The sequence below is a fragment of the Lepidochelys kempii genome, chromosome 1 (assembly GCF_965140285.1).
Source record: "Lepidochelys kempii isolate rLepKem1 chromosome 1, rLepKem1.hap1, whole genome shotgun sequence".
NCBI lineage: Eukaryota > Metazoa > Chordata > Testudines > Cheloniidae > Lepidochelys > Lepidochelys kempii.
The window spans coordinates 230,716,359-230,736,620 of NC_136380.1; the positions used below are offsets into that span (position 1 = coordinate 230,716,359).

General features: G+C 46.0%; 1 protein-coding gene across 5 annotated transcripts in view; it reads left to right on the forward strand.

Moving 5' to 3' along the window:
- Window positions 1-20,262, forward strand: part of ARFGAP3 (ARF GTPase activating protein 3) — a 94,512-nt gene that overhangs the window by 56,221 nt on the left and 18,029 nt on the right. For all 5 annotated transcript variants that reach the window (XM_078849401.1, XM_073317157.2, XM_078849400.1 and 2 more), the window contains 2 exons: window positions 4,538-4,663; window positions 6,920-7,039. In XM_078849401.1, coding sequence (XP_078705527.1) covers window positions 4,538-4,663; window positions 6,920-7,039 — 246 coding nt within the window. The remainder of the gene's footprint in view (window positions 1-4,537; window positions 4,664-6,919; window positions 7,040-20,262) is intronic.

Below are 20,262 nucleotides of genomic sequence, written 5' to 3' on the forward strand. Positions count from 1 at the left end.
TTCATGACTGGCCAGGCTACGCTGTGAAAGTTCTGTTTGTTTCTCCTTGATGAAACCCCCCGCCCCTTGGTTCACTCTACTTCCCTGTAAGCTAACCACCCTCCCCTCCTCCCTTTAATCACCGCTTGCAGAGGCAATAAAGTCATTGCTGCTTCACAGTCATGCATTCGTTATTCATTCATCACACAAATAGGGAGATGACTACCAAGGTATCCCAGGAGGGGTGGTGGAGGAAGGAAGGAAAATGCCACACAGCACTTTAAGCACAGCACTTTAAAAGTTTACAACTTTAAAATTTATTGAATGACAGCCTTCTTTTTTTTGGGCAATCCTCTGTGGTGGAGTGGCTGGTTGGCCGGAGGCCCCCCCACCGCGTTCTTGGGCGTCTGGGTGTGGAGGCTATGGAACTTGGGGAGGAGGGCGGTTGGTTACAGAGGGGCAGCAGTGGCAGTCTGTGCTCCAGCTGCCTTTGCTGCAGCTCAACCATACACTGGAGCATTCTGGTTTGGTCCTGCAGCAGCCTCAGCATTGAATCCTGCCTCCTCTCATCACGCTGCCACCACATTTGAGCTTCAGCCCTGTCTTCAGCCCGCCACTTACTCTCTTCAGCCCTCCACCTCTCCTCCCGGTCATTTTGTGCTTTCCTGCACTCTGACATTATTTGCCTCCACACATTCGTCTGTGCTCTGTCAGTGTGGGAGGACAGCATGAGCTCGGAGAACATTTCATCGCAAGTGCGTTTTTTTTTCTTTCTAAGCTTCACTAGCCTCTGGGAAGGAGAAGATCCTGTGATCATTGAAACACATGCAGCTGGTGGAGAAAAAAAAAGGGACAGCGGTATTTAAAAAGGCACATTTTATAAAACAGTCGCTACACTCTTTCAGGGTAAACCTTGCTGTTAACATTACATACATAGCACATGTGCTTTCGTTACAAGGTTGCATTTTGCCTCCTCCCACTGCGTGACTACCCCCTCAACCTTCCCCCCTCCCTGTGGCTAACAGCGGCGAACATTTCTGTTCAGCCACAGGCAAACAGCACAGCAGGAACGGGCACCTCTGAGTGTCCCTGAAGAAAAGCACTCTATTTCAACCAGGTGACCATGAATTATATCTCACTCTCCTGAGGATAACACAGAGAGATAAAGAACGGATTTTGGTTGAATGCCAGCAAACATACACTGCAATGCTTTGTTCTACAGTGATTCCCGAGTACGTGTTACTGGCCTGGAGTGGTAAAGTGTCCTACCATGAAGGACGAAATAAGGCTGCCCTCCCCAGAAACCTTTTGCAAAGGCTTTAGGACTACATCTAGGAGAACCGCAAATGCCAGGGCAAAGTAATCCTTTCACATGCTTGCTTTTAAACCATGTATAGCATTTTAAAAGGTACACTCACCAGAGGTCCCTTCTCCGCCTGCTGGGTCCAGGAGGCAGCCTTGGGTGGGTTCGGGGGGTACTGGCTCCAGGTCTAGGGTGAGAAACAGTTCCTGGCTGTCGGGAAAACCGGTTTCTCCGCTTGCTTGCTGTGAGCTATCTACAACCTCCTCCTCATCATCATCTTCTTCGTCCCCAAAACCTGCTTCCGTATTGCCTCCATCTCCATTGAAGGAGTCAAACAACACGGCTGGGGTAGTGGTGGCTGAACCCCCTAAAATGGCATGCAGCTCATCATCGAAGCGGCATGTTTGGGGCTCTGACCCAGAGCGGCTGTTCGCCTCTCTGGTTTTCTGGTAGGCTTGCCTCAGCTCCTTCAGTTTCACGCGGCACTGCTTCGGGTCCCTGTTATGGCCTCTGTCCTTCATGCCCTGGGAGATTTTCACAAAGGTTTTGGCATTTCGAAAACTGGAACGGAGTTCTGATAGCACGGATTCCTCTCCCCAAACAGCGATCAGATCCCGTACCTCCCGTTCGGTCCATGCTGGAGCTCTTTTGCGATTCTGGGACTCCATCATGGTCACTTGTGCTGATGAGCTCTGCATGGTCACCTGCAGCTTGCCACGCTGGCCAAACAGGAAATGAGATTCAAAAGTTCGCGGTTCTTTTCCTGTCTACCTGGCCAGTGCATCTGAGTTGAGAGTGCTGTCCAGAGCGGTCAGAATGGAGCACTCTGGGATAGCTCCCGGAGGCCAATACCATCGAATTGTGTCCACAGTACCCCAAATTCGAGCCGGGAACGTCGATTTAAGCGCTAATCCACTGGTCAGGGGTGGAGTAAGGAAATCGATTTTAAGAGCCCTTTAAGTCGAAATAAAGGGCTTCACTGTGTGGACGGGTGCAGGTTTAAATCGATTTAACGTTGCTAAATTCGACCTAAAGTCCTAGTGTAGACCAGGGCTGAGTTTGTTGATCAGGACACAGTGGTGAATGAAAAACAGACACGGGGTAGATATCTTTATTAACTTAACAGTGGGGAGGGGCACTGTACTTCCACCCTCTCTCTCATACCAGGCATTTGACTGGATCCAGTGTGGAGTTACAGGGCTCTCACCATGTAACCAGTAACTTGTGGTAGATCCTCTTTTGCCTAACCCCTAGGACTCATCTCACTTCTGAATCCTGTTGCCACCACCCCCCATCCCTCCCATGTGGGATAGAGGGTACCAAAAGGGACCTCAGTTTGAGAAGACTTCATGTCTCCATCTCCTTACAGCAAAAGGTCCATCAGACACATCCCAGTTCTCATTTACTTCTTTCATTTTAGCCTTTATCCATACTGGACATCGCCTGCAAGTTTTGATGAACTAAACACTTCTGTATTACTTCCTAATATTTAAATTTCTGTTCTTACTCCTTTTAACCTAAACTGTATGTCCACAATTCTGCGAGGGGGACAAAAAACTTTCCAGATTCTGTCAATTTACCGTCTTGGGGGAATTTTTTTTTCTTGATCCTAAAAACAGGTGATCCTTTGGACATAGCATCCAGGAAATAAAACTGGATATATATACCTGGAGATATATACTTCAAAGGGAGTGAGGGTGCAGCAGCAATCACAGCAAGATGGCTCCTGGCTGCCTGGGAAAGCTTTAAATGGGGGGAGGGCAGTCATGAGATCCAATTAGCCCCCTTAATTGCTTTCAGGTGGCCAATGGGAGGCAGAGAAGCCCCTACCCCAGGCACACTCCCACATGCAGTTTGAGGCGCAAAGAGTGGCAAAGCTAAAGTCTGGGTGTGAGCTCTCCCCCTTCCTGGTTCAACCAAGGCCACCCATCCTCCACACCCACTATGATGTGGGAGGAGCAATTTTTTTCCTTTTTATGTAGAGGAAAAAATTTTCACCCGTCTATTTCAGAGGGTAAAGAATACTTGTGGCAACACTTTTTCGAACATGTTCAAATGCTGGTATATTTGGATGCTTGAAACTTGGCATACAAACACTCCTTAATGAGAGCATATGGTAAAAAAAAAAAAAAAAAATTTGGGGTGGGAACACATATGGGCAGACTTAACAGAGGAGAACTGTAGATCGAATTTTCACAATACAACAGTCTAAAGCAGTGGTTTTAAAAAAAATTTCTGGCAACCCAGTTGAAGAAAATTGATGCCTGCGACCCAACGGAACTGGGGATGAGGGCTTTGGGGGACGTGAGGGACTCAGGGCTGGGGTAGAGGGTTGTGGTGCAGGGGTGAGGGCTGCAGCGTGGGGCTCCAGGTTTGGTGGGGGGCTCAGGGCTGGGGCAGGGGGTTGGTGTGCGGGCTTACCTCACGCGGCTCCTGGTCAGTGGCACAACGGAGGTGGTAAGGCAGGCTTCCTGCCTGTCTTGGCACTGCGGACTGCGCTGCGCCCCAGAAGTGGCCAGCACCAGGTCTGGCTCCTAGGCGGAGGCGCTCAAGCAGCTCTGTGTGGCTCTTGCCTGCAGGCACCATCTCCCCAGCTCCCATTGGCTGGGAACTGGCTAATGGAAGTGCAGTGCCAGTGCTTGGGGCGGGGCAGCACGCAGAGTCCTGTGGCCCCTCTGCCTAAGAGCTGGACCTGCTGCTGGGCACTTCCGGGGCACAGCACGTTGTTGGAACAGGTAAGGACTAGCCTTCATTAGCCAGGCAGCACCGCCAATGGGACTTTTCATGGCCCAGTTGGTGGTGCTGACCAGAATCCCTGCAAACCAGTGCCTTACATTCCGTGACCCAGTACTGGGTTGGGACCCGCAGTTTGAAAACCACTGGTCTAAAGGTGTACAATTCGAAACAGTCCACAATTGCCTACTCTCTGACCTGTACATCTATGTTTAAACACAGGTTGAGGCACTGGCTGTTCATGCTGACCCTTCTGTCCCCTGACTTTCTCCTCTAGCCACCTTATCTACCCAAAAATAGTATGTTTGCAATGATTGTAAAAACTGAATGCATTAATACTGAGCACTTAAAATAAATCAGGAAATGCAAAAGTAAAGATTCCTACAGCAGTGTTAATTTGGCCATATTATCTTTATTATCAAATGGAGTTTTCTGTTGCTTTCCTACTAACGTTACTGGATGGGGAACAAAGGGTTAAGAAGTAATTTACATTTATTATACATCTGTGTATTTTTGTTTTAGTGTATCATCTTTACGATTGGCCTACAAGGATCTTGAAATTCAAATGAAAGAAGAAAAGTTAAATATAGCTGGTAAAAAGAAAACTGAGGTAGAAAGACTTGGCATGGGATTTGGCAGCAACAGAAGGTATGTGAAATTCTGTAAACTGTATTAAAATGCTTTTATATAGCCCTATAAATTTACTCTTGACTTTATGCATGTTTTGATGAGGGCAATATAATTAATATCACAGGGATCAGAAAGGAAATAGAAAATACATCATTGACCAGAGCTATTTTTAAATCTATTGCCGAAGAATCTGGTATTTGCCATTCTTAAAAGCAGGATACTGGACTTTATGGCCTGCTGGTATGGTAAATCCTATATTATGTACAGTGCATCTCACATTAACCAAAACAGTCAGCTAACTGAAGTTTGACTTTATGTTCCCAAAGGTTATTGTATTGTGCCTCTCCACCAAATTTCTTCTCAAGTTAGCTGACTGTCCGGGAGCTAGCTGGTATGCTTTTACTGAGCTCCAAATCCTGTAAGCTTAGAACACAGCTCCTGTTCAGAGCTCCGAGTCATTAAAAAAGCAGGCTTAGCAAGCTTTAAAATCAGAAGAGATGGCCGGCATGTTCACAAGCTTGCTTGACAGTGTTAGAAAATATACAGTGCAGACTTCAAAGCTTCCCCCTCTGTCCCCAAATCTTAATTATTCATAGATTTTGGATGTCCTATATTGGTAAGCTTTCTAATTCGTACACATTTTAAAATATTTTACAATTCAAAAGTATGGTTTTTGGATGTTACCTGAGATCTTCAAAAAATGAGGGTTGCAATTTGCTTGAGTTAGAATCATAGAATATCAGGGTTGGAAGGGACCTCAGGAGATGATCTAGTCCAACCCCCTGCTCAAAGCAGGACCAATCCCCAACTAAATCATCCCAGACAAGGCTTTGTCAAGCCTGACATTAAAAACTTCAAAGGAGGGAGATTCCACCACCTCCCTAGGTAACGCATTCCAGTGCTTCACCACCCTCCTAGTGAAAAAGTCTTCCCTAATATCCAACCTAAACCTCCCCCACTGCAACTTGAGACCATTACTCCTTGTTCTCTTATCTGCTACCACTGAGAACAGTCTAGATCCATCCTCTTTGGAACCCCTGTTCAGGTAGTTGAAAGCATCTATCAAATCCCCGCTCATTCTTCTCTTCTGCAGACTAAACAATCCCAGTTCCCTCAGCTTCTCCTCATAAGCTCCAGCCCCCTAATCATTTTTGTTGCCCTCCGCGGGACTCTTTTTCCAATTTTTCCACATCCTTCTTGTAGCGTGGGGCCCAAAACTGGACACAGTACTCCAGATGAGGCCTCACCAATGCCGAATAGAGGGGAATAATCACGTCCCTTGGTTTGCTGGCAATCTGCTGCTCCGACTTATAGAGCCCAAAGTGCGGTTAGCCTTCTTGGCAACAAGGGCACACTGTTGACTCATATCCAGCTTCTCATCCACTGTAACCCCTAGATCCTTTTCTGCAGAACTGCTGCCTAGCCACTCAGCCCCTAGTCTGTAGCAGTCTATGGGATTTTTCCGTCCTAAGTGCAAGACTCTGCACTTGTCCTTGTTGAACCTCTTCAGATTTCTTTTGGCCCAGTCCTCTAATTTGTCTTGATACCAGCTGCCAACTAGACATGGAGCCATTGATCACTACCCATTGAGCCCAATGATCTAGCTAGTTTTCTATCCACCTTGTTGTCCATTCATCCAGCCCATACTTCTTTAACTTGCTGGCAAGAATACTGTGGGAGACCATATCAAAAGCTCTGCCAAAGTCAAGGAATAACACGTCCACTGCTTTCCCCTCATCCACAGAGCCAGTTATCTCATCATAGAAGGCAAGTAAGTTAGTCAGGCATGACTTTCCCTTGGTGAATCCATGCTGACTGTTCCTGATCGCTTTCCTCTCCTCTAAGTGCTTCAAAATAGATTCCTTAAGGACCTGCTCCACGATTTTTTCCAGGGACTGCGGTGAGGCTGACTGGCCTGTAGTTCCCCGGATTCTCCTCCTTCCCTTTTTTAAAGATTGACACTACATTAGCCTTTTTCCAGCCAGCCGGGACCTCCCCCGATCGCCATGAGTTTTCAAAGATAATGGCCAATGGCTCTGCAATCACATCCGCCAACTCCTTTAGCACCTTTGGGTGTAGTGCATCCGGCCCCATGCATGGACTTTTGCTCGTCCAGCTTTTCTAAATAGTCGTGAATCACTTCTTTCTCCACAGAGTGTTGGTCACCTCCTCCCCATGCTGTGCTGCCCAGTGCAGTAGTCTGGGAGCTGACCTTGTTCAGAGTTGTACTTAGTTAATGCTTTTTTTTATTTGTTTATTTTTTTATTGATACAGTGGCATTTCCCATTCAGTAATCTCAGACATGCAAACGATAGAACAAGAAACACCCACAACTACAAAACCAAGAAAAAAATACGATGAAGATGATTCATATTTTTCTTCCCCTAGTTCAAGGTAATGTATTAAAGTTTTTGTTTTGATGTGGTAAAAATATTGATATAAAATCAAGACAAGGCAGTGTTGCACACAACTCTGCATCTGTTAGGGTTTAGAGTGAACTCATTTAAATGGAAAATTTGCAAAACAGTTGATTTTAATATCTCAGTGACAAATGTTTATCAATAGTACTTTCATTTTTGAACCTTTCTACCATTTTAATAAGTGAAGAGTTTTGGGCGGGAAGGTAGGAACCGTTGATATTTGTTTATGCTGATTGGTGCTGTGGTTTTTTGGTTTTTTTTCCCATCTATTTTAACTTGGGCTTGCTGATGGGTCTATTTTATATGTTGCATTATTTTTTAATTTGTGTGTGTTTATTTGCAAAGCCAGTTGACATATGTAGGGGATGGGAAAATCTGATTTGGTACCATTTGGGTCCAGTGGGTTCTTGTTAGCCGACGGCCAAGGATGTTTGGTGAGGTGCCAGCTATGCCCGTTTATACCATCCGTGACTTTAACCGCTAGGACGCACTGTCCCTTCGCGGCGGGCAGCCCGGGCTAGGCTGACGGATGCCCCAAGGTCCTAACCACCCGTGACTTTAACTGCTAGAGCTCAGAGCTCCTTCGCAGTGGGCAGTCAATACTGACTGACAGGTGCCCCAATGGCAGCACTAAGAGCCTCTCCACACCCGTGACTTTAACTGCTAGAGCTCAGAGCTCCTTCGCAGCGGGCAGCCAGGATTGACTGACAGGTGCCCCAAGAGTTTGCCCCGTGGAGGCGGCACAACTCAACGCTAGGCTCTTAGTACTCTCACCTAATGGCCAGGCTTTAGAGCCAAAACGGCTGAGGTTCTTTAATTGTGTTGGCTGCTTTACAGTAAACCAGAGAAAACAAGTCAGGCTTATGCATAAATGGTTACCAAAAATTTATTAAGCTAGATTCTAATCATGTGGTTACAAAATTGCTAGTGCCTACTTATTTAAATGTAGAGATGTTACACACACAAACAAGTTACAAAACTGAAGCCACAATCCCAAAGAAAGAAAACAAAGTATAGAGCTCTATTTCAAAATATGTGTACACTAAAGATAGGAGATCAGGTGTGGGTGCTTCTTACCCTCCTTGCATCTCTCGATTCCAGCGGTGCCAAGCCAGGATCGGTCACTCAATTCCGCGGAAAGACGAATAAGGGACAAGGCGTAGGGACCCTCTTAGCTGCAGAAGCCTTGGGAGGCTGTCACTTATCTGACCAGCAGATAGATAGTGAAAGCACTCAAAAATCATGGTGCTGTAGGTCCCCTACTTATACCTCTGTACTCCTTTATTCTCTTTCTCCTTTCTTATGCCAAATTGAGGCTGGTCTGTCGGGGTGACGCCAGCTTTCGCAAGAGTAGTTTACACTTGCAAAGGAGAGAAACAATAAGTTTCGACTACTGGACATTTCTTTTATCAGGGTAAATATTTTCCCAACTAGGATGTTGGTGTGTGTGCATCATGCTATTTAGTTGGGGCTAAGAGCCATGTCTGTCACAGGGCCTCTGCCTGCTGTGAGCTTAATCGTCGTATCTGTTCCCAGAGGCACATTGTAGCAGCACACCTGTGCTTTCACAGCTTCAAAGGCTGTGCTGGAATATATGTTAAGTGCCCTGTTCCTGCTTCCTCCTGTGTTTCCAGCAATGCTGGTCTGAGGGGGGGGGGGGGGGTGCTGGCTGGCTACATTCCACCCCCTGATGCACCACACTACATCCCAGATTGCAAGGTGGCGGTGATGCCAGCACCTCTTGCCCTCCTTGGGGAAATCTAGAAATACCCAACAACCAAATTAGAGGATGAGGGTTCGCGGAATTGGGTAGGATCCCTTTTTAGCTCTAGGTATCTGATTTGTGTGGAGGAAAGAGCAGTTTGAATCAAACGCTTCATAATACATAAAGTTACACAAAAAACAATTACAATAATTAAAATGGTTAAAACAGTATTCACAACCGAATGTAAAAACGGGGAGAGGGAGAATCCCAAGTGTTGAGCTAACCATTGCATCCATGAGGTTTGTCCATTCTCAGCCACTGCATGTAGTGGTACAAATTCAATTCCCAGTCCATTGGTTGAATCTAGCAAGGTGCACATCCAGCAATTTGTAGCACCAGCAGCTGAGGCGATGGTTTGGATTGCTCCCCGAAGAGGATGTTCTGGTATTGCCAAGGTGACTGGAGCCAACAGAAGGATCATGAGGGCTTGCAGGAACATATCTCTGGTGGGTCGTGTTCTAGCTAAAAAACTTATTTTAAAACCAAAAGCAAAAATTACACCTGCTATTATAAGTAATGGCAAATATATCAACAGTCCATAGTAGTCTCTAGTGATCAAACAGGTCTGCTGCATGGTCCATTTTGCTGACAGGTTAGCTGGCAGGTTGCTCGGAACCATGGGACCATTCCTGCAATAAATCACATGGTCAGCCGGTCTTGGATGCGATCCAAGCCTCTGTAATGGTTATTAGCCTTTTATCAGCATTTAAGGCACTCCATACACCTTTCTCTTTATAGGCGTGCAAAACGCAGGTAAAGGTTCCCAGGGCTGGGTGTTTAATCACAACAGTATCTCTGGGAGCATACTTGGAACTGTGCAGTGGTGTTCTGGCAGGGGAGATAGCTTTCCCTGTAGGGAAGAATCCCCTGCTGATTGGACTTCCTGTAGGAGTCTGTCTGTTGTTTAATCTCTGCACCACTTCGTCCAGTCTGTCTCCCCATGTGCCATCAGTAGGCTTCAAGTGATTCTTTAGCAACCCATTCCATCGCTCGACCATGCCATTAGATTGAGGTCGATATGGAAGGTGGAAGGTCCATTGGACTCCATGGTTAAGGGTCCATTCCCTTTCAAGTTTATTCTTAAAATGCGAACCATTATCTGATTGGATTTCTTGAGGCATTGGGACAATTGCTGTTAAGCGGTTTAGTCCCATAACTGTGGACAACCCTGTTGCCAATCGGGTTGGATATGCAAAACCAATCCCTGAAACAATTTCTACTCCAGTCAAGATGTATTTCCACCTCTGCCTTGTAGTGGGCAGTGGTCCGACATAGTCGACCTGCCAGGTTGCCCATAGTGTTTTTCCATCTCTTAGCCTGGCAAACCTTTGTCCTTCTGCTATATGTTTTCTAGTCTCAGCACAAATAGTGCAGGCTTGCACCAGGTCTCTAGCCTGTCTGTGGGTGATAGGCCACCGCCTGATATGTGCTTGCCGCACTAACTCATCACTTCCTGTGTGTCCTAAATTATCATGTAACCATGAATATAAGCGTTCCCATTCTACTTGTGTGGTAAAGAGCTGGGCAGCTGCATCGGCTAAATTGTTTAACTGTGCAGCTGGGGTATTATTCTTCTGATGAGCTGAGACATGTCCTATAGACAGGGGTTCTTGCAGGGCATGCTGATATAACCACTTCCAGTATTCCAGTCCCCAGACTGGTTTACCTCCTATTTCCCAGTGGTTATTTTTCCAGTTAGTGATCCACTGAGTGGCACCTGCCCATACCGCATAGGAGTCCGTATATACTGCGGTGGCTCCTGCTTCACAGGCCAGTTTAATTGCAGCCAATTCTGCAAGTTGTGCTGACCCATCAATTTCAGCAGTTAGGGCTGCTGCAGAGGTGTCTGCAGGCACTGCTGCAGCTTTTCCCTTCCATTTTCCTTTTACCAGCCTGGCACTGCCATCAGTGAACCATACTTCCTCAGGCTTAGAAGGATCAAATGGGGCAGCATCCTTAATGGGAGACTGCTGCGGAGGAAGGCGGTATTCATCAGGCATTCCTACTTTCCATAGGGATTCCTGAATCATAGTGGGGTTTTGTGCAGTGTCTGCACTCCCTACCCTGTGGTGTATGTAAAGTGCCCATCTTTGGATAGTCATCTTTTGTGCTACACCAGGTGGTAACTCTTTCCCTTCCAATATAGGTTTAATGATTGGAAGAGGAGTGTGAATTGTGATGTCCTTATCCTGAGTTAATTCCTCAGTTTCTCTCAAGGCTGTGTAAGCTGCCAGAAGCACCTTCTCATAAGGCGTGTAGTTAGCCTGTGACCCTTGCCATGACTTGGAACCAAACTGAATTGGTCGTCTGGGAGCAGTGTCACTTTCTTGCCAGAGAGCATAAGACATTCCAGTGGCTCCCACAGTTAGGTACAAATGGAATGGGGCTTCAGGATGTATGGGACCCAGAGCCTGATAGGTGTGTATCTCCCCTATCAGTTGCCTGAGGGCTTCCTCATGGGCAGGAGCCCATTCCCAGGCAGCACTTTTCTTTAACAAATTGTACAATGGTCTGGCTATAATGGCAAAGCCAGGTACATGTTTTCTCCAAAACCCCAGGGTTCCCAAAATCTGTCTCAATTGATCTTTACTTTCAGGGGAGGGTGCCTGATTTAGCTCTTGCACAGTGTCATTAGGCACAGACCTCCTACCTCCCATCCATACAGTACCTAAGAATTTTATCTCTTGGGAGGGACCTTGGCATTTCTCAGCTGGTAACTCTAAATTAAGGGCTTCTAGTGCTCCTTTGATTTGATTCATAGCCTCCTGTACCTCTTCTGGGGTTTTCCCACCTATTAAGATGTCATCAATGTATTGCACAGTTTGTACATTGGGTGACAGTATAAGGTCATCTAGGACCTTTGCCAGTGCCCCATGGCAAATAGTGGGTGAGTGTTTAAACCCTTGTGGCATTCGGGTAAAAGTGTATTGTACACCTTTCCAAGTAAAAGCAAATCTTTCCTGGTCAGCTGGTTGCAAAGGGACCATGAAGAACATGTCCTTTACATCTAATACTGCTAGCCAGGGTTTATCCCAGGTTTGTATGGTGTTTACAATATCTGTTATGCTAGGGACTGCTGCAGTTAATGGTCCAGTGTTACTGTTTAGCTTCCTATAGTCTATAGTGAGTCTCCATTTGCCATTTGGTTTCTTAATGGGCCACACAGGAGAATTAAAGCGAGAGTGGGTACGAATTAAAATTCCTCGCTGTTCCAAATCTTTGATCAGGTCAGTAACAGGGCTTATGGCCTCAGCTGGGACATTATACTGCTTTGTGTTTGTTACTGTTGAGGGCGGGAGAGCAGGCGCGCAGCTAAGTAAGTTTACAGAATAGTGGGGAGTGCTTTCCTCTTCCAGGTGGGTGGCATGAGGAACAGAACTGACTCCAAAAGCCCATCTTTCCCCATTAATCCTTCCCTTCTTTCCTCTTAAAACGTCCATGCCCAGTATGTTGGCATTGCCCAAAATCACCTCATATTTTCGGGGCTGATGGTGGGGTTGCAAGGGGATATCCAGTTTTATCTTAACTAATGGGTAAGTTATGGTACTGCCATTTACCCCTGTAACAAGTACCTGCTTTCCGCCAGTAGGTGGCGAGCCCTGAAAACTTTCTCGCTTAATCATGGACATTTGAGCCCCTGTGTCCATTAAGAAAGGAATAATGTGTTTGTCATTTACAGTTACATGTATCCGGGGGTCTTTTGCTGTTGTTTTCTCCTCTTTGGATTTAAGCTGGTTTATTAGGAGAGGAGATTGGCCCCCGCAAGCTAGTTTCCCTGCTCTGGTAACTCTTGTAGTTGCTGCAGCAATGGAGTATACCGGGTGTCTGCAGGTGGGGAAAGAGGAGAGAGCTGCAGAGATGCACTGGGAGTAGCATTAGTTGTCTCCCAGTCAGCTCTTTTAAAGGTGGTTAATAATTTTAGCCGCTCTGTGGGCAGTCCATTTATCACATCTCTGGGATAACCTAAAGCCAGACATTGTCTCCACAACTTGGCTCTAAGCTCCTTTTCCTCCTGGGTTGGCTCTCGCTTGTTTTTATGTCCTTTAGATGGTGCCCCCTTGTTTCCCTGAAGGGAACGCATCTTAGCTTTGCCTGTCAGTGCTCTGATGTCTCCGAATTCTCTAAAGTATGACACCAGAAGGTTTAGCAGTGCCCGAAAGGTACTGTTATGTGCTGCAGCTTCTGATCTAAGGGACAGTGCCATAGCCCTGTGGTTACTCGGAACTCCCTTAAGCAGGGGTCTGAGATCATCTACATCTACCTGACCCTCCCATGGGCTTTCATAGGCTAACTCTTGAGGGTTTTGGCCAAGCATGCTAATGACAGCCACAGTTAATAGAGCTGTTTTTACCTCATCTATGTTGGTCCAGTGCATTACTGTGGGTTCATCTCGGTCTGCTGGGTAAATTCCTCTTGCCCATTGACAAGCCAGAGACCAAAGTGTTTTAGGGGTGTTCCCCTCTGAATGTTCCAGGAATATTCCTGCACCTAAGTTAAGGCGCTCAGTTTCTTGGGCTGTCAGGCGTATATATCCACCCCCAGTGTCCCAGAGGCGGACCAGCCACTCTATTATACCTTCCGCAGGCTTTTTAGCAAAATCTCCCTGGATTGTTTTTAACTCCATGGGAGTATATTGGCGGGTGGTAATTTTGGTAAAGTGTGTTGGAGCTTTACTCCCTTTTCCCTTTTTACCTCCCTTCTTTGTTTTTGAAGAGGTGGATGGATAATTGTCATCCCCTTCTTCATCTAGCTCTGCCCCACTCAAATTTTCCTCATGTTCTTCTGATTTGTGATGTGTGATAGCTGGTCTTAATTTTACAGAGGGACCTTCCTCCTCAGAGGAGGGGGACTCATTTGCTGAATCCCAAATGTCTCCATCCCATTCCTCAGGGTCTAGCCAGAGAGCAGTCTCAACTTTAGCCCGGTTGATACTGCGTGTTTTAGTCTCCAGCTTTTCCCTTCGTTCTATCCCTTCTTTCTCAATTAAGGGAAGTAATCTTTTCTGAAGATGTTCCATATCCCTATTCAGTGTTCTTACTCTGGTATCTAAATTCTGGCATTCCTGGCGCAGTGTGTCCCTTTCCTGTTGCAGCCTATTAAATTCTATTGCCAGACTATGATAATCCTTACAGGCAGCTTGCCAAATGTTAGTAAGCAGCCATATACAAGCACCTTTTCCTTTCCCTTTCTTCATCTTGCAGGCAGTTCTCCAGTTACAGAAATGCTGCCAGATCTCTGCTGGTTTTCCCCAATATTTCTCCAGCAGTTCTTTACTCCACAGAGGATTTCCCCATCCCTCTTGGGTCAAACTTTTCTCTAGCTCAGGGAATTCTGTGGTGTTTATCATGACTGGTTTCATTGTGTTACTGTAGTGCAGCCTATATCACAATCCTGTTCGTGACGCCAATTTCTGTAGCCGACGGCCAAGGATGTTTGGTGAGGTGCCAGCTATGCCCGTTTATACCATCCGTGACTTTAACCGCTAGGACGCACTGTCCCTTCGCGGCGGGCAGCCCGGGCTAGGCTGACGGATGCCCCAAGGTCCTAACCACCCGTGACTTTAACTGCTAGAGCTCAGAGCTCCTTCGCAGCGGGCAGTCAATACTGACTGACAGGTGCCCCAATGGCAGCACTAAGAGCCTCTCCACACCCGTGACTTTAACTGCTAGAGCTCAGAGCTCCTTCGCAGCGGGCAGCCAGGATTGACTGACAGGTGCCCCAAGAGTTTGCCCCGTGGAGGCGGCACAACTCAACGCTAGGCTCTTAGTACTCTCACCTAATGGCCAGGCTTTAGAGCCAAAACGGCTGAGGTTCTTTAATTGTGTTGGCTGCTTTACAGTAAACCAGAGAAAACAAGTCAGGCTTATGCATAAATGGTTACCAAAAATTTATTAAGCTAGATTCTAATCATGTGGTTACAAAATTGCTAGTGCCTACTTATTTAAATGTAGAGATGTTACACACACAAACAAGTTACAAAACTGAAGCCACAATCCCAAAGAAAGAAAACAAAGTATAGAGCTCTATTTCAAAATATGTGTACACTAAAGATAGGAGATCAGGTGTGGGTGCTTCTTACCCTCCTTGCATCTCTCGATTCCAGCGGTGCCAAGCCAGGATCGGTCACTCAATTCCGCGGAAAGACGAATAAGGGACAAGGCGTAGGGACCCTCTTAGCTGCAGAAGCCTTGGGAGGCTGTCACTTATCTGACCAGCAGATAGATAGTGAAAGCACTCAAAAATCATGGTGCTGTAGGTCCCCTACTTATACCTCTGTACTCCTTTATTCTCTTTCTCCTTTCTTATGCCAAATTGAGGCTGGTCTGTCGGGGTGACGCCAGCTTTCGCAAGAGTAGTTTACACTTGCAAAGGAGAGAAACAATAAGTTTCGACTACTGGACATTTCTTTTATCAGGGTAAATATTTTCCCAACTAGGATGTTGGTGTGTGTGCATCATGCTATTTAGTTGGGGCTAAGAGCCATGTCTGTCACAGGGCCTCTGCCTGCTGTGAGCTTAATCGTCGTATCTGTTCCCAGAGGCACATTGTAGCAGCACACCTGTGCTTTCACAGCTTCAAAGGCTGTGCTGGAATATATGTTAAGTGCCCTGTTCCTGCTTCCTCCTGTGTTTCCAGCAATGCTGGTCTGAGGGGGGGGGGGGTGCTGGCTGGCTACAGTTCTGCATCATGTTAGCTTATTTTCTTTCTTCACTTATTGGTCCTCTTAGCATGTGTAAACTAACTCTCAAACCTAACAATAGGCTTCATATTAAAGTCTGACACTAGAATGCTGAGATTGGTTGGAATAAATCTAATTATATATCTTTGTTGTCAAACATGGAAAACTTACAAATATTTCAGATGTATCGCTTTCATATATTGGTAAGCTTTCCGATTTGTACACATTTTAAAATATTTTACCATTCAAAAGTACGTTTAAAAAAAAAAAGTAAAGTATTGTTACATTTTTGTTCAAAGCACGTATTTAGTGTGCTAGATATTGCTGTCACTGGAGAGAAAAAAAGAGCAAGTCCTAAAGGCCTTAATTGCTATGAAACAGTTCATAAATTGAGGTAGGAGCAGATAGTGCTTTTATAAATCTTAAATATTGGGTTGCTGCCAAAGAAACAGGAAAAAATAGGCTTTGAAAAATTGTACCTAGTTACCTGCAGACTGTCAAATTAAAACACAAAGACTTTAACGTCACTTCTTTGTAATGTAATCACTAGTGGTAGAAATGCAGGCATGGTGCCAAATACACTGGCAACAATGCTGTAAAATAAAACATGACCCATTTGAATGCTTCTGTTTGTCCCATGAAAAGAGCTCTAATTGCTCTCAAATTATTCATTAGTTCCCTGGCAGTCAAATTATGAATTATGGAAGAGGTTTTTATATCTTTGTTCAATAATTAGAAGATAAATCATGACCTAGCTGTTTGTTTTTTGTATTAGTCATGGTAATAGCAAAATTTAATTGAAATTGGTGTACAAACTCTCTCACTTCAAAGAGAATATAGCCAGTCAGTTAGACTTTGAGGTTTCTACCACAGTAAATCTCCTTCGTTTTTAGCTATAGCTATGAAAAAGAGGAAGATTATTTTAATGTTGTCTTAATATACATCAGAAGACAAAATAATTTAGCTGGAGATCAGGCCGACAATACATATCTGTAATATAAGGGTAAAATCCTTTCAAAAATTGTAGTCTTCAAAAAAGAAACAAATCTAAACAGTTGAAAGTCTAGAAATTAAGTTAAGGTACCAAAGAACATGGGCATTCCCTTAGTCTTTTTTTGTTTTATTCATTAAATATTTGGCATTCATTGGGAGTTGAGGAGCAGAATACTTTGCACAGTTGTGAAGCTCCACAGGGCAGGAGACTAAGGGTGCAAGGAAATGGGACTTAGGAACTCTGTCATCCTTGGCTCCTCGCTCCCAAGCCAGTCTCTGAGTCATCTTCTCTCTGTTCTCCCTAATCTTTTTGACAGGTTTCAGAGGAACAGCCGTGTTAGTCTGTATTCGCAAAAAGAAAAGGAGTACTTGTGGCACCTTAGAGACTAACCAATTTATTTGAGCATGAGCTTTCGTGAGCGACAGCTCACAGTGAGCTGTCGCTCACGAAAGCTCATGCTCAAATAAATTGGTTAGTCTCTAAGGTGCCACAAGTACTCCTTTTCTTTTTCCTAATCTTTTTGTTGCAGCCCCTCACTGCTTCACATTGTTCCTTGTATCCTGTCCCTACCAAGCCTCTAAAAGCTAGAGAATTGGCTGATAGCCTCAGTAGGGAAGAAGAAATGATGGACTTGATGTGGCCTCTACTGTTGTCTACTACAGTTCTTGCAGTTATATGCTTCCCCCTATCCTGGGGGAGCAGGACAGTAGGATGCATATAACTCAGAAGCTGATGTGGTAAACCAGAAGGGCTGCAAGATGCACTGATATTAAGCCCGTGGAGCTTGGAGCTCTGCTGTCACTCTAAACTGGTGGTGGGTAGAAACTTAGAGTTTTGTAGGAGTGACATAGATTAGGAGACGTGGGAGTCAAGCTACTCGTTGGGCTCTGTTGTGCTGCTGAGGATTGCTGCCTTCCCGCAATTTACTTTATATATGATACTGCATTGTAAATCCTAAACGCTAGTGCAACATTTCTCAAATGCGGCCACCTGTGGATTTTTTTTTGCATTCATGACAGCCTCCAAAGCATGGGTGGAGATTGGGGACGGGGGCAAAGCAGCACCCCCTCCCTGCAGCGCCTAGCTGTTGCTCCTGAATAGCTGTTACCAAGGGCAGTGAGATGCACTGCTTTGATGTTTGTGCTGGCGCTGAAGCAGGGATCAGCACCCTGTACCACGCAGCCTCCCTGAGGGTTCTGGGAAACATCTCTGGAGACATGTGGGGCTGGTGTGTATGGTGCCAGAGGCAACTCTTGTCAGTGGAGGCGGCTGCTCCCCTGGGCAGCTTCCCCACTCCCACCCAGCTGGGACACAGAGAACTTGGGTCTCTGCAGGCCCACCTTCCCCAGAGTGTGCTCTTGCTGAAGGGCTGCAGGAGGCAGGGGCAGAGAGATGGGTTTGTGAGAATGGTCACCAGCAAGAGTTGGCTTCTTACAGTTCTCATCTGTGTTTAGCGGTGGTAATCTATACAGCAGAGAATCTGCTCTCTGGTTTAGTTTTTAACATTTCTGAAAACACCTAACTGGTATTCTAATCTCTGCCCTGCAAAATATCCATTATTTTAAGTTCTTTAGAATTAGATGTCAGTGTGAATCCCACTGTAGACGTGTGTGCATACGAGAGGGGGTTGTGGGGTGTTCTTTGGTCCATCCCGCCCCCCCGCCCCAGTAGCAGTGTCTGTTGGGGCCATGCATGTGCCCTGTATCTCCTTGTGCTCCTGTACAAGGGTATAAATGGTAGGGTGATTGTGATCCTACCTCAGTTCCCTCTTACCTGGTGTGACAGCAAGCTAGCACCTGATGATTGTCCGACTTGCTAGCTCTTAGCTCAGGCTAAATTCCTGCACATCTTCAAGAAAACCTTCAGAACTACTTTCAGTCTTCTACATCAACTGCCATGAACTCTTCATCTATCCGAACTGAACTCTGCAGGCAAATTCCCTGTAGGCCACTCCCTGCAGACAGACTCCCTGTACAGGGCTTCTTAAACCTTCAGGCTTTAAACCCTGTTCATCCTACACGAAGATGTAAATAGCAAGGTGTGAGACTAAAGCTCCATCGTTTGGAACAGTCCATACAGGTCTCATCAGACCCTGAGGAGACAAGCTTCAAAGTTCTGCTAGCAGGTCAAGCCGGTTTCATCCAGTGCTCTGTCAAGCAGACAAGTGACCCCAAAGCCTACCACAGGGAAGACTGCGCTGAGTAAAGACCTGGCGCTGAGGGGGCCTGCACTGAACACAGAGGCAGAGACTGCATGTAGACCTCGGTGTCTTCCCATAAGGACAGGCATTTCAAAGCCTCTGAAGATAAATCCACCAAGTCATGGACGGTTAGGAGGCTTGGGGAGAAGGAGCAGCGTATGGTGCAACAGAATCCTCCAGCTATGATGATGCAACCCTCTACATCAATACTTGCTGGAGAGGATAGGCCTTGACGAGAACTAAGACAGACATTAATGCAGAGACTCATACTGGTACAGATTTTGTTACTGAAAACACGATATACTTCAGTGCCACCCATGGAGGAGCTCTACTCCACTTCATCATCTTCAGGGCATGCATTCACCTTGTCTTCCAGTGGGATAGCCCTTTCTCCTGAGGTCACTGGTTTCAATTTACTTTATAGAGTTCAGTATCCACCAGCTCATCAAGAAGGGCATTAGACTGTCCAGTACCTAGCAAGCTAGCCAGCCATATTCCTGTTGCATGCCACCAAGGCCCTACTGGGGATACTTGGGCCCACCATTTCAGGCATCCAGAAATTGGTCTCCACCAGATTTGAGGAAGAGGTCATTCCCATCAACGTCCCTGGCCAGACTACCTATGCTAGAATACCAGGGAGAGCCAGATTCAAGGATGGAGCAGCACCAACACTGTGTCATGGCCAAAGGATCCTTTGTCTTCATCACATGACAAGGCAGTATTGTTAGCATTGGTACTATCACCGGATGACTTTAAAGCATTCCAGGAGCTCTTTGTGAGGATTGCTGAAATTCTAGAAATTGAGATGTCAGTCATATTTGAGAAATCCTAGAAGCTATTTAACATATTGTCAGCTTGTTCAGCCAGAATTGCTTTCCCTATAATGAAGGACCTGGCCAAGGTCATGTGGCAGACACTGTTCAGGATAAAGCCCACTGGGAAACAAGTTAAGAGGAGGTACCTCCCACAGGGTTTGAGTTTTTCTATGCTCTTCCCAGTCTGGACTCTTTAATCATGTTGGTAGTATAAGCAGAGTATTCCCGAAGGACAAGGGCTACAAGGCATGTCGTGGTACTCCTGTGCTTGCGTATAGCAGCATGTGGCTAATTGCGGGGTGGGAGGGTCTTAGAGCCTGGGCTCCAGCCCAAGCCCAGAGGTCTACATTGCAATTAAACAGCCCCACTGCCTGAGCCCAAGAGATCTGGCATGGGCCAGCCGCAGGTGTCTAATTACATTTTAGACATACCCTCAGTGGCCAAGATGACCATACAGACAGCAATTGATGCTTCTGATGCCACAGCCACATCTGGATGCCAAGTATTGGAGAGCAGTACTTCAGTCTCTGTTTGATACAGCTGAAACTACTCAATCCCACTGTCCAAGGAAGACACTGCTTGCCAGTCACCTTCAGTGGTATCCACGCCGATCACATAGTGAAAGAAGAAAGAACAGTTACTTGCCCTACAGTAGTTGTCATTCTTTGACATGTTGTAGTCGGTGTGGATCTCACAACTCTCTCTCTGTCCCTGATTTTTTGGAGTCCTCAACAGCAAAAGCTT